This window comes from Artemia franciscana, chromosome 1, assembly GCF_032884065.1.
Source record: "Artemia franciscana chromosome 1, ASM3288406v1, whole genome shotgun sequence".
Taxonomy (NCBI): Eukaryota; Metazoa; Arthropoda; class Branchiopoda; order Anostraca; family Artemiidae; genus Artemia; species Artemia franciscana.
In genome coordinates, this window is record NC_088863.1 from 63,870,525 (window position 1) to 63,890,103 (window position 19,579).

General features: G+C 35.1%; 1 protein-coding gene and 1 long non-coding RNA gene across 4 annotated transcripts in view; one reads left to right on the top strand and one right to left on the bottom strand.

The window, feature by feature from the left end:
* The window catches only part of LOC136032807 (uncharacterized), a 19,356-nt gene extending 9,805 nt beyond the window's left edge, over nt 1-9,551 (top strand). The window contains exon 2 of the long non-coding RNA XR_010618786.1: nt 7,817-9,551. This is a non-coding gene — a long non-coding RNA (uncharacterized LOC136032807). The remainder of the gene's footprint in view (nt 1-7,816) is intronic.
* LOC136032792 (ubiquitin carboxyl-terminal hydrolase 8-like) overlaps nt 1-19,579 on the bottom strand; it is a 135,662-nt gene that overhangs the window by 31,943 nt on the left and 84,140 nt on the right. For all 3 annotated transcript variants that reach the window (XM_065713172.1, XM_065713182.1, XM_065713189.1), the window contains one exon: nt 10,712-10,875. In XM_065713172.1, the coding sequence (XP_065569244.1) occupies nt 10,712-10,875 (164 nt within the window). The remainder of the gene's footprint in view (nt 1-10,711; nt 10,876-19,579) is intronic.

Here is a 19,579-nt window from a genome sequence, read left to right on the forward strand (position 1 = left end):
CCTCCTTTATTTTTCAGTTTTTTCCTTTTTTTTAGTTTTTTTTCTTTTTCAGTTTTTATTTTTTTTAGTTTTTTATTAGTTTTTAGTTTGTTTTTTCTTTTTAGTTTTTTGTATTTTTTACCTTTTTTTATGTTTTTTTAGTTTTATTTTCTTTTTTAGTTTTTAGTTTTTTAACTTTTTTTAGTTTTTTTTTAGTTTTTTAGCTTTTTTGTTTTTTTGGTATTTTCTTTTTAGTTTTTTTTGTAGTTTTTACCTTTTTTAGTTTTTTTTCTTCTTTTGTATAAATGCTAAAGCCAATGTTCGAACCTGGAACCTCTCGGACCTAGAACCTGGAACATAACGCTTTACCAACTCAGCTACTTCGGCTTGAATACATTCGTTTTTGAATTGGTATATGATGAAATAATTCAGACGTCATATGCGGACAGACAGACGTCACACAGAAACACCAGGCAGCAATGTTGCGGCTATTCCGGACGACGCAATTGCCAACGCTATATCATTTTTTGATCGAATTGATGCCAGAATCAGTTTTATCACAAATGTTTACCAGTACCTCCTGGCGCATCCAAAAAGAAAATTTCTCCAATGTTGTTATCGACACAATGCATTATCGTATCATAAATGTCTTTTTGTTCCGACGTTAACTTGGAAATGTTATTTTGTACATACGACAATAGATCACTCGTACTGTAACTTTGTTCACGATCCAATTCTACACATGTCGAAACAGCAGCGATACGGTTAGGTGAAGGCATTCCCAAAACCTGAAGAGGTTTGTTTGCCATATGTACGCACAAATCTTCTATAATAACTAAAGTGTAGTTATAAATTTCTGATGTAAAATCAAAAGTCATATCTGACGTCTCTAACTGTTTTCGATGGAGTATATCTTCGGACATTTTTGACTTATATTTTTCCCATAATTCTGTAGGAGCTGATGGAGAGCAAGTTGTTAAAATGATGGCAAACAATGCACGAATTTGACTTGGGGTTGACGTTTCGCACGCGTCATTGATGCAGTTATCCCAGTGTTGGTCATTCTCCAATAAATTCAGAGCTTGGCATGCACTACGGTAAGTGTCATGTATAGTACCGTTTACAGTTCTCAAATACTCAAAGGATGTCGGACCGGGTACATTCACCAAAAGCAGGCGTAGAAAGAAGCATTCATGTTGATTGGGCTGAACGGTGTAGAGTCTTCCTATCGTGGTATCTTTGAAGATGGTAGGTTGGCCGTCAACTGACTTACCCTGTTTTCGACGTTCAAATACTTTATTTTTAGTATTCCACGTGAAATACGAAGGCACTTCAGTATACAGCAGTTTTTTTTTCAAAAGAATCATTTTTGCAAAGAGAAAAAAAAGCTGTTAATGTTGTATCCGGTGGATTCAGGACTCTTTGTTGCACGTTGGTTTCCGTGAAATAAACACGTTGACCATTCTGTAAATGTACCGCTAAGTGAACAACAGCTGGACTACGTTCATTTATCGGAAATGAAAGAATTCGCCAAACAGCTTCATTACTGCTTATGTATCTTCCAGCCTGATATTGTACGATTTCGTCGAAATCTTTGATTTCGGGCTGCAAGCCAAAAACTGCCATGTCACTGCCTTTTTTGACGTATTTACATATGTATTTGATTGCCTTTACGGAGTTACAGTATTCAACGTTTATGTGTGCATTAAATGTTTTTGATAATAATGGGGAATATGGAACAACCCACTGGTTATCTACTTCGATGGTGGTACCGTTACGCTTCTTTATTATTGCTGTTTTACCGCCATCTTCAGTAGATCTTCTTCTATATTGTGGGTAACCATCATTGCCAGTAATTGTGTTTGATACTAAAAGTCGAGGATATTGCTTTGTGCACCTTCCTTTGGCCATGCATGGTGAATTTTCGTTCAGTGCACCGCAAGGTCCATGTATCATATTTTTTACAATAATATCATGTAACCCCTTATCGACATTTTTATCAGGTATTTCAGCGGAAATCACATCATCAATTTCGTTCGAAGTAATTTTTTTATGTAGCCAGATTAGTATATGTGCGTGTGGCAAACCTCGTTTTTGCCATTCCACTGAGTACATCCAGCATCGCACTGACCCAAACACTTCAAGTTTTACTATGTAGTTTATCAGTGATTTCAACTTTTGCCGGAAGACACGGGCCGTAATGTCATGCCTAAGAACCGCCGATTGTCCTTGAAGTAAAAGCTGCAGTATCTCGTCCCAAGATTGATTACATGTAAATGTAATAAATAAATCTGGACGACCATAGAGACGAACATACGCAATAGCATCTTGAGCATATTCATGCATATGACGGGGACTGCCAGCATATGACGAAGGTAAAATTGTTAATCTTCCAACGTTTGTGGTATTACCGTCATTTATAACTGCATCTCGCAAATGAATGTATTGTTCAGAGCGGAGCTTGGTCTGATTCAGGCGGATATATAGCAAACGTTCTGATTCAATTTTAGCATACATATCAACGACAAATTGGTGAAACAATTCACGGCATTTTAAAATATAATTTTCTTCATCCTGCCGAATCATTAGTCTATAGGAATAATAATGCATTGCACTGCATTTCTTATTCATTTCTTTGTTAGTGGCTGGATTCATCAATCTAATATTAAAGTGATAGCCGTCGGCTCCATCCCAAAAAATGATAGGATATTGTAGGGCACCGTAGCATCGATGAGTTTCAGCAATTCTTAACAACTGAGCGTTTCGCTTATGAAGAATAATATCTCGAGGTAAAAACTGATCACCGACCATAACGATTGCCACTTCGTCGATAGTTGGAGCATTGTATCCACGCACATGTTGGCCAGGAGGCGTTTTGTCAGCGGAAATAACAATTTTATGCGTATCAGTAGGCATCAAATCGATGGCTGTTTTGAAGAGACGCACTAAATTATTATTTTCGTGGAAAAGATGTTGCAATTGGGAAACGATTGTCCTTTCAACGTTGGGAGAAATTTCGCAACGTGCATTCAGTTCAGAATTTCTATCACTGATGAAGTACAATTGTAAAAATTTATGATTCTCGCCTGAGAATGGTAGAAGGGACCCTGCTCTATGATAAATTTGCCCTTTTACTTTGAAACTAGACATAAATTGATCTGGATTTTCGAATTGGGCTCCAAACGACGTCATTTGGAAACATGAGTTGTATTTTCTGATTTGTGACAAAAAACGCTTAGATTCTGACGTAGTTCCAGTAAGGAAAGTCTTCAATGGCTCTGGTGGTGCAGCCAATAGAGGAAGTTTAACTTTTCCTGAGGCGCAACACATTCCCATTGTTTCACCATTGAATTTCAAGGCCTTGCAATAGGGACAAATTTTAGACATTGTCCCGATTTGAACACATCTACTCAAGCTATAATCATCGACTGGGTTGTACCTGAATGCCAGGCGATAACTTTCAGGTTGCTCTGATTCCTCGGCACGCTTTCTTTTCTTACTTTCTCTATCAGCAGCAAGCCTGATTTCTTGCTGTTCTTGTGATTCCTCGGCACGCTTTCTTTTCTTACTTTCTCTATCAGCAGCAAGCCTGATTTCTTGCTGTTCTTGTAATTCCTCGGCACGCCTTCTTTTTTCACTTTCTCTTTTAGCAGCAAGTCTGCTTCCGCGTTGCTCTGGTAGTTCCTCGGCACGCTTTCTGTTCTTTCTTTCTCTATCAGCCTCAAGCCTGTTTCCTTGCTGTTCTTTTGATTCCTCGGCACGCTTTCTGTTCTTTCTTTCTCTATCAGCCTCAAGCCTGTTTCCTTGCTGTTCTTTTGATTCCTCGGCACGCTTTCTGTTCTTTCTTTCTCTATCAGCCTCAAACCTGTTTCCTTGCTGTTCTTTTGATTCCTCGGCACGCTTTCTTTTCTGACTTTCTCTATCAGCAGCAAGTTTTTTGGCATAGACTCTTTGAGCATCTTCATCGGCCCTTGCCGTTGTAAGTTCATCAGTCATTTTAAACTTAAACGTTAATAGATTTCTACGTGAACATATGTCTTAAATATCTTGAATGACGTCACCGTCGTAGCAAAAATGACGACAACTAACTTGATGACGTCAGTCAACACAGAAACATGACGTCACCTGACAGACAGACAGACACACAGACAGACAGCTTATTTTTATATATATATATATATATATATATATATATATATATATATATATATATATTTTTAACTACGTAAAACTTGCGAATATACAACATTCTTTGCTGTCCCATTGTCTGTGCATATAAATAGATTGTCAGGTTTACCGACTCTTGAACATGCAACATATAATGGTCCATGGGAAAACAATCCGTATTCAGATCTATACCTCATGATTCTAATGATTGCCCTTGAGCTTTGTTGATGGTGATTGCTAAACGGCCATTCCCTGTGTCGCCGTTGTCATTTATATATCCCCCTGTGCCCTCCGGCATCCCCTTTGTAGTTGTGTCCCTGTGTCCCGGTCGTCATTTATATTCCCTGTGTCCCGGTCGTCATTTGTGTCCCGGTGTCCCAGTCTGTGATTTCTCTTTGAGTGTCCCGGGCGTCATTTATATTCCTTGTGTCCCGGTGTCCCGGTCGTCATTTTTGTCCCGTGTCCCGGTCTGTATATACATTCGTTTTTGAATTGGTCTTTTTTTTAGTTTTTAGGTTTTTACCTTTTTTTTAGTTTTTTTAGTTATACCTCATGATTCTAATGATTGCCCTTGAGCTTTGTTGATGGTGATTGTTAATCGAACATTCCCTGTGTCCCCGTCGTCATTTATATATCCCCCTGTGCCCCCCGGCGTCCCCGTTGTAGTTGTGTCCCTGTGTCCCGGTCGTCATTTATATTCCCTGTGTCCCGGTCGTCATTTGTATCCCGGTGTCCCGGTCTGTATATACATTCGTTTTTCTGCTTTATTGTTCATTTTTTTCCTTTTTTCTTTTTTTTTCTTTTTTAATTTTTTTAATTTTTTCAGTTTTTTAGCTTTATTAGTTTTTAGTTTCTTTTTCTTTTTAGTTTTTTCGTAGTTTTTACCTTTTTTTAGTTTTTTTTACTTATGTCCTGGTCGTCATTTATACTCCCTGTGTCCCGGTCGTCATTTGTGTCCCGGTGTATATATATATATATATATATATATATATATATATATATATATATATATATATATATATATATATATATATATATATAGATAGATATCTATCTATCTATCTATATATATAAAAATAAGTTGTCTGTCTGTGGATGTGTGGATGGATGTGTGGATGGATGTGTCAGGTGACGTCACCTGAAAAAACTGGATTAGGTGACGTCAAAACTGAAAAAACTAAAAAAAGGCAAAAACTACAAAAAAAACTAAAAACTAATAAAAAAAATAAAAAAGCTAAAAAACTAAAAAAACTATAAAGGTAAAAACCAATAAAAAACTAAAAAAAAAACTGAAAAAACTAAAAAAAGGCAAAAACTACAAAAAAAAACTAAAAACTAATAAAAAAAGTAAAAAAGCTAAAAAACTAAAAAAACTAAAAAAACTAAAAAAAGGTAAAAAACTAAAAAAAATAAAAAATAAAAAAAAAATAAAAAAAAGGAAAAAACTGAAAAATAAGCTAAAATAAAGGTAAAAACCAATAAAAAACTAAAAAAAAAAGGAAAAAACTAATAAATGACGACACTCAAAGAGAAAGCGACCAGGACAAAAAACTAAAAAAAAAGGCAAAAACTACAAAAAAACTAAAAACTAATAAAAAAAATAAAAAAGCTAAAAAACTAAAAAAACTAAAAAAAGGTAAAAAACTAAAAAAACTAAAAACTAAAAAAAAACTAAAAAAGGTAAAAACTAAAAGAACTAAAAAAGAAAAAAATAAATGACGACACTCAAAGAGAAAGCGACCAGGACAAAAGGAATGTTCGATTAGCAATCAACAAAGCACCGGGACACAGGGAGTATAAATGACGACCAGGACACAAGTAAAAAAAAAAATTAACAAAACTAAAAAGAAGGTAAAAACTACAAAAAAACTAAAAAGAAAAAAAAACTAAAAACTAATAAAAAAACTAAAAAATCTAAAAATCTAAATAAACTAAAAAAGAAAAAAAAAAGGAAAAAAATAAAGGAGAAAAACAAAACTAAAAAACGAATGTATATACAGACCGGGACACCGGGATACAAATGATGACCGGGACCCGGGACACAGGGAATATAAATGACGACCGGGACACAGGGACACAACTACAACGGGGACACCGGGGGAAACAGGGGGATAACCTGACAATCTATTTATATGCAAAGACAATGGGACAGCAAAGAATGTTGTATATTCGCAAGTTTTACGTAGTTAAAACCATATATATATATATATATATCTATATTCACAGGTGGGACATAGGGACACAACTACAATGGCGCGTAACTATTATGGCGCGTAACGACTTACGCGCGCGGGGGGGCTTGGGGGGGGCGCGAAGCGCCCCCACCAACTAGGTGTTGGGGTGGCGCGAAGCGCCACCCCAACAGCTAGTATATATATAAAAATAAGTTGTCTGTCTGTGTGTCTGTCTGTCAGGTGACGTCATGTTTCTGTGTCGACTGACGTCATGAAGTTAGTTGTCGTCATTTTTGCTATGACGGTGACGTCATTAAAGATATTTAACACATATATGTTCACGTAGAAATCTATTAATCTTTAAGTTTAAAATGACTGATGAACTTACAATGGCAAAAGCCGATGAAGATGCTCAAACAGTCTATGCCAAAAAACTTGCTGCTGATAGAGAAAGTCAGAAAAGAAAGCGTGCCGAGGAATCAAAAGAACAGCAAGGAAACAGGCTTGAGGCTAAAGAACGCAAAACCGCGCAGTTAGATGAAGATCCACCTGGACAGCGAGAGTCAAAACATATCAAAACTGAAAATGATAGCGATGATGATTGGGTTTGGGATTTTGACTTGGATAAGGTCATCAATGCCTACCAGATTTTAGTTAAAAAAACAAAGGTTCGGCGATATGTATTTCATAGTGAAGCTGAAAAATAAAGAAGAAAAAGAAAACTGAAAAAAGAAAAAATGTAAAAAACTAAAAAATACTAAAAAGAAAAAACACTCAAAGACAAATTACAGACCGGGAAACAAATGACGACCGGGACACAGGGAATATAAATGACGACCAGGACACAGGTATTTAAGAATATCGTTCAAAGACAAATTTTTAATTGTAAGAAGACCGTTGAAAGAGAAATTTCTAATTGTAAAATGACTGAAGAACCTACAATGGCAACACCCGAGGAAGCTGCTCAAAACGAATGTATTCAAGCCGAAGTAGCTGAGTTGGTAAACCGTTATGTTTCAGGTTCTAGGTCCGAGAGGCTCCAGGTTTGAACCTGGGCTTTAGCATTAATACAAAAGAAGAAAAAAACTAAAAAAGGTAAAAACTACAAAAAAACTAAAAAGAAAATATATATTTATATATATATATATATATATATATATATCTATCTATATATATAAAAATAAGTTGTCTGTGGATGGATGGATGGATGGATGTGTGGATGGATGTGTCAGGTGACGTCACCTGAAAAAACTGGATTAGGTGACGTCAAAACTGAAAAAACTAAAAAAAGGCAAAAACTACAAAAAAAACTAAAAACTAATAAAAAAAATAAAAAAGCTAAAAAACTAAAAAAACTATAAAGGTAAAAACCAATAAAAAACTAAAAAAAAAACTGAAAAAACTAAAAAAAGGCAAAAACTACAAAAAAAAACTAAAAACTAATAAAAAAAGTAAAAAAGCTAAAAAACTAAAAAAACTAAAAAAACTAAAAAAAGGTAAAAAACTAAAAAAAATAAAAAATAAAAAAAAACTAAAAAAAAGGAAAAAACTGAAAAATAAGCTAAAATAAAGGTAAAAACCAATAAAAAACTAAAAAAAAAAAGGAAAAAACTAATAAATGACGACACTCAAAGAGAAAGCGACCAGGACAAAAAACTAAAAAAAAAGGCAAAAACTACAAAAAAACTAAAAACTAATAAAAAAAATAAAAAAGCTAAAAAACTAAAAAAACTAAAAAAAGGTAAAAAACTAAAAAAACTAAAAACTAAAAAAAAACTAAAAAAGGTAAAAACTAAAAGAACTAAAAAAGAAAAAAATAAATGACGACACTCAAAGAGAAAGCGACCAGGACAAAAGGAATGTTCGATTAGCAATCAACAAAGCACCGGGACACAGGGAGTATAAATGACGACCAGGACACAAGTAAAAAAAAAAATTAACAAAACTAAAAAGAAGGTAAAAACTACAAAAAAACTAAAAAGAAAAAAAAACTAAAAACTAATAAAAAAACTAAAAAATCTAAAAATCTAAATAAACTAAAAAAGAAAAAAAAAGGAAAAAAATAAAGGAGAAAAACAAAACTAAAAAACGAATGTATATACAGACCGGTACACCGGGATACAAATGACGACCGGGACACAGGGAATATAAATAACGACCGGGACACAGGGACACAACTACAACGGGGACACCGGGGGAAACAGGGGGATATAAATGACGACCGGGACAAAAAAACTAAAAAGAAATAAAAACTAAAAACTAATAAAAAAAAACTAAAAAATCTAAAAATCTAAATAAGCTAAAAAAGAAAAAAAAAGGAAAAAAATAAAGGAGAAAAACAAAACTAAAAAACGAATGTATATACAGACCGGGACACCGGGATACAAATGATGACCGGGACCCGGGACACAGGGAATATAAATGACGACCGGGACACAGGGACACAACTACAACGGGGACACCGGGGGAAACAGGGGGATAACCTGACAATCTATTTATATGCAAAGACAATGGGACAGCAAAGAATGTTGTATATTCGCAAGTTTTACGTAGTTAAAACCATATATATATATATATATCTATATTCACAGGTGGGACATAGGGACACAACTACAATGGCGCGTAACTATTATGGCGCGTAACGACTTACGCGCGCGGGGGGGCTTGGGGGGGGGCGCGAAGCGCCCCCACCAACTAGGTGTTGGGGTGGCGCGAAGCGCCACCCCAACAGCTAGTATATATATATATATATATATATATATATATATATATAAAAATAAGTTGTCTGTCTGTGGATCTGTCAGGTGACGTCATGTTTTTGTGTCGACTGACGTCATGTTTTCGACTGACGAAATTACAGACCGGGACATCGGGACACAAATGAACTACAAAAAAACTAAAAAGAAAAAAAAACTAAAAACTAATAAAAAACTAACAAAGCTAAAAAGCTAAAAAAAAAAATAAAAAAGAAAATAAAATGAAAAAGAAAAAAAATGAAAAATAAAGGAGAAAAACAAAACTAAAAAAAAGAAAAAAAACTAAAAAAAGGTAAAAAACTAAAACCTAAAAAAAGACCAATTCAAAACGAATGTATATACAGACCGGGACACAAATGACGACCGGGACACCGGGACATGACGACCGGGACACAGGGACACAACTACAACAGGGACGCCGGGGGGCTCAGGGGGATATATAAATGACGATGGCGACACAGGGAATCGTCGATTAGCAATCACCATCAACAAAGCTCAAGGGCAATCATTAGAATCATGAGGTATAGATCTGAATACGGATTGTTTTCCCATGGACCATTATATGTTGCATGTTCAAGAGTCGTTAAACCTGACATTCTATTTATATGCATAGACAATGGGACAGCAAAGAATGTTGTATATTCGCAAGTTTTACGTAGTTAAAAAATATATATATATATATATATATATATATATATATATATATATATATATATATATATATATATATATATATATATATATATATATATATATATATATATATATATATATATATATATATATTTATCTATATTCACAGGTGGGATATAGGGACACAACTACAATGGCGCGTAACTAATATGGCGCGTAACGACTTACGCGCGCGGGGGGCTTGGGGGGGGCGCGAAGCGCCCCCACCAACTAGGTGTTGGGGTGGCGCGAAGCGCCACCCCAACAGCTAGTATATATATATAGATATTAAAAATTTCTCTTTCAACGATCTTCTTACAATTAAAAATTTGTCTTTGAACGATTTTCTTAAATACTTATAATGACGTCATATACTAAGCATCGTCATAACAAACATGACGACAACTAACTTCATGACGACATACAGATCAATCCTTATAATGACGTCAGTCGACAGACAGACAAACAACTTATTTTTGTATATATAGATGACGATTGACGTCATAATCGTGGGTTACAACTGTGTATGAAGTTACAATGAAATATTTTAAAAGGATGGCCTGAGTAAAAGCGACGACAACACAGTTCATTCTTTGCTAGTTCCTGCCAAGAAAAAGCCAAAACCTTTTCCTGTGCTTCTAATCTTTAAACTTGTTCAATTTTTATTTAACTTACAGAATGTATCATACAATTGACATCCATCAGTATAATGTATCGACTAGCCATCAGTATAAATTTGGTTTTACACAATTGGGCTCAATTGCTCAATGTAGCACTTAAAGCAACACCAGTTTCCAGATAAAAAAATTCATGTTATGGCAAAAATGAAAGAAGTGATATTCTAAATACTTTATTATGTTAGCGTCGTTTGAGGTGGAAAAGAATTCCACTTCATGCTAAAGTTTCAATTGCTAATCAAGTGCAGAACACCAAAGTGAAAAAGAAATATTTACAGATACCTACTTGATATTTTGATGATTGCAACGTTATAGGCTTTGTTTTTCTATCAATAACTGGATTAACAGAAGAAGGTGTCAGTGCTGAATATAGTTCACCGGCAGGACTATTCGAAGATCTATTGACTTTAGTTTCCGAAATATCACTGATTGTACGATTGATATCCAACTCTACAACAAAATAAACAATTTTACTTCTTAAGAAAGACATAGTAGACGGGAAAGAGAGGGAGAGACAGATAGAAAGAAAGAGAGAGAGAGAGAGAAAAGAGAGGGAGAGACAGATAGAAAGAAAGAGAGAGAGAGAGAGAGAAAAGAGAGAAATATATATATATATATATATATATATATATATATATATATATATATATATATATATATATATATATATATGTATATATATATATATATATATATATATATATATATATATATATATATATATATATATATATATATATATATATATATATATATATATATATATATATATATATAAGAGAGAGAGAGAGTTACGGTATTTAACATGATGGACATGATGGAGTTATTTGTACGCTCTTTTCTAAACAAAATACATCAAAGTTTTTATTTTTCAAGTTTCAAATTAAGGTGCTAACACTGTTGAAACTTCGAGGAATTCGTTTCCATCAAAAAATATATCAACATATTTCAAATAGTCAATTTATCTTTACTTATCTAGCTTGCCACAAATTTCTTTCATGAAATTCATTCCTTTCAAATGTGCAGGAAATCAAATGGCGAATGAGATTGCTTCAAAATTTTCCATTTGGTACAGGGTGACCCATAAAGGTGCGTACCCACATTTATTTGAAAAAAAAAACAAACAATTTTTTAACGAATCTCTTTTCCGTTGCAGGATATGAAAGGTGAACCTATGGATGAGCGTTTGCAGCTATAGTTCCCCCAAATATGTCTTGGACAAATCAGCAGAAGATATTCTCCCTGGAGACCTATTTTGCAACAAAGTCATACCAGAATGTACAGCTTCAGTTTCGAAAACATTTCCATTGTTGCAACTTTCCACAAAAATAGACAATTGATAGTGGGTTACAAAGTTCAGAGAGCATGGGACTGTAGTGGACTTCGTTTTAAAGCATCAGGGGGGACTTATTCAGACAGAAAAAGAGTGCAAGGACAGAATAAAACATTGCTGCAGTGAGGGACTCAGTAGAACGCAGCCCTGAGAAATCAGAGCGTAGACGCAGCCAAGAACTCGGAATGACAAGAGAATCACTGCGACGCGTTCTTACGGTTAATTGAACAAGTTTAGTTTCGTTTAGTTGAACAGTGAGGGACAGTGTAATCCCTCACTGCAGCAATGTTTTCTTCCATCCTTGCACTCTTTTTCCTACCTGAATAAGTTCCCCCTGTGGTTTTAAAACACAAGTCATGCCTGGGAAAAATCGTAAACCGTTCTTCTTGGCAGAGGGAATTTTCTAATAAATTTATATAGTTGTAACTTTCTGTTTTGGCGCACGACTTAGAACACTTTTTCGACCAGGGAAGTATTGTGGCCCAGAAATCTTTAAATAAGACGCTTGCCAGTGATTCTTCTTTCCCCAGTAAAAAAAAAAAAAGAAAGCAAAATTTGTTTGGCAACATAATTTATCTCTCTTAACATCTGCACCTAGGCTTAGCTTATTAAAACCTCTTATTTGAACATCCGAAATACAAATACTAACCGTAAAGAAAAAAAACACTCCAGTCTCTCCTTAAATAACTTGTCTGGTATTGTACCGTGGCTATTTAGTGGCGGTTCAAAGGGACGGACAGAGGGGGCGCAGAAATTTTAGGGGCGCTAACTTTCAAATAAATAATGAACGGTTATAATTAAGTTTTATTTTTATTAAAATAAATTAAAGGGTGCAACTAATAAGCCCAAATAATTAATAAATTATTAATTAGTTACTTGAATTAGAGGATTAAAAATAATTAAATATTAATAAATAACACAATCAAATTAAAATTAGTGATAATAATTTAATAGATAAACAAAAAAATTAAAACAAAATTTATCAATCAATTGATAAATTGAAAAAAGTGTGGGAGACAGGGGGGAAGGGTAATAACGAGAATTTTGCCCCGAGCGCGAGAGAGGCGAGAACAGCCACTTTAGCTATATAGGCGGTTGGTTTCCACACACACAAAAAATATCATAGATTATCCAACATGAAATGAGAGAAATGACCTTTTAACTTATTCCTGGTATGAAAATTATAGGTTTCATGAGCGTCAGGAACACGTCTATCTCTCCAGCTAGTTGTCAAACTGCAAAAGTCACTTCCTACACTACTTGCACGGGATTTGTTATTATGATAATCTGTTGGATTATCTATACTTTTGTAAAGAGCAGTGCTTCGGTTGTATGATCCTTTAGCTAAAGGGCAACTCAGACTGCTATGGATGCCTGAATATGATCTAGAGGAGACACAATTATATCCAGAGTTTGTGGGCAGCCTCGGAACTCTAGTCTTAGTACAGTGACTGCTATAAGAACTGTAATTAGAGGAATCACATTGTCGCGACAAATTACATGATCGCGGTGAAATGTCATAATTCCGCGAGTATCTTGGCGATGGAGTTGAAAGATAGTTTGTTGAGTAGTTCAAGGACAAACTATAATTAGTCGCGCTCATTCTACTTTATCTGCATTCTGCTCTATTTTCAATACAAAGTCCCTGTCACAGTTTGAACTAGTGCGTGGTTATGTTCATACTGTTTCTTAGAAGAATTGTTTCCAGGGCACAGTCTGAGCGTGGTGTAACTAAAAATAGAAAATTGAAAAATACTGGAATAATGCGAAAGACGGCATCTATGTCCACTAGACGAGATACCCAATACAACCGTCTAAGTAAATCTCATTATATTTAAGAAGAAAAAAGAAGAGGGGATCGGAGAAAATGAAAAAAGTATGACTAAAAAGAAAAGGAAATCATGTCGAAAGAGAGGGAAGAAAAATGAAGCAACTTGTATTCAATCTGGAAAATACTTTTAAAGAAAGACGATTTAATTTATAGTTGAGGCCCTGTTGCGTTGTTGGGGCTTTCACAAGCCACTGATACAAAATGCTGCCCTAGAAACTCTCCATATCAAACAGTATGGGTAGCTTAAAAGAGTAGAAACTGGCGCTAGTGTCGACAGAAAAACTATCAACGCCATCTAGCTTTTGGCGACACTTGATATTTTTCAGTGCAATAATAAGAATAATTAATATAATCAGTGCAATTGATATAATTAGGGTAGTATACGTATCTGATCTTAGCTCCTCACATAAAAATCATTACAGAGCTAGAAAAGTATCTAGTATCGGCACATGCTAGATAGCGTAGATATTTTTTCCTATCGACACTAGTGCCAGTTTCTGCTCTTGTCAGTTACCCATTCTGTTTGCTTCACATAATAAAATAACTACAAATTATCATGAGTTTAAAAAAAAATACCTGTTAATTGTGAGCACACAAAAATACCATAACCTTCTCATACCTAAGCGAGCTAAATATAGATAATTTTCACATAGAATTATAATTTTCATATAGCATTGTTTATACTAGAATGTTTTTTCCTCCTTTTTGTTGAGGGGGATAAAAGATAAAAATCAGTAATAAGAAGTACAAGCGACTCTTATAAACCAAAAACAGTTCACAGTTCAGCTGGAAAGGCTAGACAATCTCCCGAATTCTTGCTGGTGATTTGCAAAGAGTTAATATTAAAACATAAGGCGCATAACAGCGCTTGAATTCCTTTTTCGCTTTTTTAAGACAATTTTTCGTCAAGGTTTGCTCAGGCATAGCCAAGGCTTCTTGGAGCTGGAACATGGTGTTTCTACCTTCTCGCACTAAATTGATCGTTTATGCTGAATTTTAATCCAAAATGATTAGCCCAACTTCAGAAATATCAATTACTAAGTAAAAAAAAAAATCAAAAGCAAGGTAACTGATTAGGTCTTTACTAATTGCCTTCCCTTCTTCTCAGCTTTTCTCGATGAACGGAGAGGGGTTACCCAAATTTTGCTATCATTAGCATAAAGTAGAACAGATGCCTTATAGACCTTAAATTGGCGCCAAAGTGCAAAATAGGGTAATTAACTTCTCTTTTAAAGTAGGATCACAGTTATCTATAGCTTCAGTAATGGTATCAATTTTAAATGATGTTTACAGTCTAAAATCCAAAAAAAAGGGATCCTATAGAATTAGGATCAACAATAATAGAGTGTCAACAACAAATTTTTGGGAAGCAGTATATACCGAATGAATTACTCTACTCTGTTTCTTTTTTCATTCAAATTGAATTAGCTTTAAGGTATTTAAATTAAACCCTTATTTCAAACACTACTTTTTATTTTGATATAAAAGTTTTTCATAAGAATATTATTTCAAACACTTCTTCTTCTGGGCATGCTGTCTGTACTGCAGTAGATGGACGGCTGTTGTTTCGACCCATGCAAGCAAAAACGTCCCTGCAGCATTCTACACTCGGAGGAGACATAATTGTCTCAGATGGACTGACTCCACTTTTTTAATTTTTTCAATAGGAATAACGGGTTTGAAATCCAGCCCCTTTGGGACCACAAGAAACTCAACTGCTTATGTGGAAGAAGTGTCTTTCTTTGCCTTAAGTTTACCCTTCAGAGCAATTTTTATTTCAGAGACCGATTCATCAGGAAACGACAATTTACAACCAACTCTTTTCGAATGCGAAAATGGAAAATTAGCGTACTTATAGATCTTGGAAGGCCTGATGTTCTTTTAAATAATGATGGACAGATGCTTTCTGCTACCTTTTTGACCTGCTTCACCAGGCCCAGCGGTGGATATACTTTAGAAGGCTTCAGACATCTTACAAAACAGCCATGGACTGTATGTACTTCCTGTATGCTCCAGTGATTTGGCCCAGAGTATTTCATTGTTACTTATAACAGTCTACGGTACTTACAAAGTACATTTTGAATACCAAAGCTCATGATTGAATATCAGTTCTGGGGCACACATGAATCCGACCAAGTGATAATTTCAGAAACGTCAAAATAGGTGGACAGAATTCTTTCAACCATCAAAAAGAAAACACCACTTGCTACTTTGTTTGCTCTACAACCTACAACTGTTTCTGGTCACACTACGCAGTGCACTTATTCAATGCGCTACCCTTAATCCCAATAATATGGGAATACAACCTTCAAAACATAAGGCACTGTTTTTATTTTCTAGAAAAATCATTTTCCTTCCCACAAAGAAGTGTAAATACATTTTAAAGATCGAAGCATAGAGTAGGTAAGGAACTATTAACCCTATCCTTTTTTCTCTCCTCTCAAGTCTCAGTCTTACCAATGTCATGTCGTTCCATACTCTTCTTTTCGGTTCTCGCACTCAACAGCTTGTTTTTCGGCCACACGTTTCTCCTCACACGTGTCACTTAAGCCCTACTAGGGCTTATGAAAGCCCTGATTGTAATTTTGGTTGAAAATATTCCTATGAATTCTTAAAGACAGTGGAGACCTTCCTTCATTACTATAGACTTCTAAATAAAGTTCATAATTTTTGGAAACATTCAGAGTTCCATCTACATGTTCTTTTTTCGAGTCTGACCTATGGTTGTGAGCAGAGGCGCCATTGGGGGGGGGGGGGGTCAGGGGTGGGCAAATACCCACCCCAGATTTTCCAGGGGGCCCAAGCTTCCACCACAAAGGGCCCTTTGCCGGCCATAATAATCCATTATGTCCAACATAATTCATTCTGTCCAATTGATTTGAAATTTCTGCACGCCTATTAACCAAAGAGCGTAATTACTTGACGATCCTTGGGGTAATTATGCTATTTGCTATTAATTATTGTAAACTTTGAAAGTAGGTAAGATACATAATAAAAATCTCGAGTTCTGTCAAATGCCCATTTCCCTTATGATTACGCGACACGAAGTGAATCGGGGGGGGCCCAAGATGGAGTTTATACCCACCCGAAGATTTGGTCCAAATGGCGCCTCTGGTTGTGAGACTCTATTTTTGGAAAGAATTCGGAATATCTTTCGAGTGTGTCAGCGTCTCCTGATTATGTTTTGTTACAGGGTATCTTAGCTACATTTCGTTGAAGCTTGCTTGTACCAGATATCTTACTATCCCTCTGATAAAAGTATATTCGTTTTTCAGAAATATTAAGGTTTAACAGATAAAAGTTTACACAAACTCTTCTCGTAATAACCCTTCCCTGTTAGATAGTATCTCCCGGAAACTAACCCTTGTGTTTCGTTTTTTTTTTCGACCCAACTTTACAGTTTTCAGGTAGTACATTTTCTTCTGTTTTGCGTTGAGTTTCCAAAACTTATTGATTTCTAAGCATACTGAACTATGCTACATCACTATGCACCCATATTTAACTGAGCCTTTTCTCTCTTTAATGATGTACTCTGAATACTGCCCGATAATCTCTTAGATCCTTCTGTAGACCAAATTACTGGAACCTCAGGGAGAAAAAACAGCTGAATGCTTCAATAAATTCCTGCCTTGACGTATTCTTTCTATTATTCATATTCGTATTCTAAAAATTCTTTCTTCTCCATCTTCTTTCATGTCTAGGACTGAGGTTACACAGTTACGACAAAATATCCCAGTTTAATTCCCCAGCCAGTTACGATAATTTTTACTTTCACAAAAGAGGGGAACATGCACTTAAGATAAAGTTGAATTGTCGATGTGCTCAGTTGTGAGGCATCGTATGACAAAAACACCACTAGGAAACTACACCACTTTGTTGTAGTACACCACTATCGTACTACACCACTAGGAAACTCCTAAAAAATGACACTGATAGGGTTCGTATCTCAATTTTGACAAGGGATGTCACAATTTTGCTTTTACAAGGTGACCTCAGATATAAAAATAAGATACTACTATAGATGGATAAATAAATCCTAAAGAAAGTAAAAATCCAAATTATCAGAAAAAAAGGAAATTACCAGAGAAGTAGAATCACTACTCCCTATATCTTCTAAAGGCCATAGCGTCCTTTGCACTATACTGAAAACGATCTTCATTTCAGGCAGTGTTTTTATTCATCAAGAAATTGAACACGACGGAACAAAATGTCACAAGGCTAATGTGTGTTAAAATCAGTTTTGCTCCATTCCCCTCTCCCCCCCCTCTATTCCTTCATAAATCTTTAAAACATTCGTATTTTATCTCAAAGAGAGGATTTTAAACAGTCTATATGTTATTCGTAAAAATATCGAAAAAAGTAAGTCACCGCAATAGTTAAGACTACAAGGAAAAAAACGAATAGTGATTTTACAGGTTATCTCAGCCTTGTTTGATTATTTATCGTTACAATTTGTAAGTCAGAATATGCTAAAAAGATATTTTGTTTTCAGTAAAGCATATATTTTATGAAGATGGACGGTGGACGGCTTCACTTACCTTATTAGTATTATTAGTAAAGATGGTGGGAGCAGTGAAGATGTTAAAAGTAGAATAGCCAAGGCTCAGGGTGTTTTTTTCACAGTTAAAAAAAAGTTTGGAAGAATAAGAAGATAAGTCTGCAAACCAAGATTAGAATATTACAAGTCACAGTGACAACAGTGGTCAAATATGACTCTGAAACATGGGTGCTCCGAAAAGCGGATAAATATTTTGCTAGATGTTTTCCAGAGAAATTGCCTACGGATTGTTCTGGTTAGCCGGCTGACTGACCGTATTTCAAACAGTAGGCTACACGAAAAGGATTATCCCTTTTGGTCAACTGCCTAGGACTAAATGGAAAGCAGGTCGTCCGCGGTTGGGGTGGAAGGATGTCATAAAGAAAGATTTAAAGGAAATGGGAACTTCCAGGGAGGGTGCAAATAGGTTGGTCTTAAATAGATTTGGATGGAGGAGCGTAAGTAGCTGTTTGCTCCAGACGGCTTGGTGTAGCGGTTGATAGTAGCAGTTGTGGTAGCAGCTCTCGTGTTTGTGGTAATTTCTGTTTAAGCCTGACTCAGTAATTCTTTCTAATTTCTGTAACAAGCATTAAGACAAGATAAGATTTATTTCAAAAAGTCTGCGGGCAATAGCAACACAGAATACAGTCTAGAAACAAAGCTCAGGCAGAAAATACAACTTTAGATAAAATAAATCAAAAAAGAAGAAGAGAAAAAGAATAACAAAAAGACAAAAAAAACACACTAAGGTTCAACATTTTAACCAACCAACACCAACCATTATAAAATTCAAATCCTAAAAAAAGTAAAAAGCTATCCCCTCAAAGATGAATCCCTATTTATTTTCTCCCAGAATTTCATCATTCGAACCAATCTACACTCCTTAAAGTGAAAAGCTCCAAATCTCCCTTCAGTACCATTGAACTAAATGAATCCCTTCAAGACTAAAATTCTCGTAAAATATCTTAGCTGAACTATTTTTAGCTTAGCTTTTTTAGCAAAACCCCAAACCTGAGAACCCCAAAGTTTACTTTTGTCTGGAAATTTTTTTTTTCTGGATCCTCATGTCAGCTAACTGACCTAAATTACAATCTTCTACATGCCTAGACATCCCCCTTAATGCACTAATTTAAAGCCCAAATAAACAAATTCTTCTTTAACATCTAACATCGTTCCTCCAAAATTAAATCAACCTCAGAATAAACGTCCCCTTTGCTCCTAAATACTAATACTACTGACTCCTTGGCATTCAACTCTAAATTCTTCTTTTCAAAATAATTTTTAATATATCTAATTGCTTCTGAAGATTGTCTCTACTATCTGCCACTAGACTAGAGTTATGTGATCTGCGAATAACATACATGATAAACTAAACCAGCCTGAAGATACATAAGAGGTTCCTTTACTATTCATAAAACTATTAAATCATTAACAAACAAGAAGAAAAGCTTAG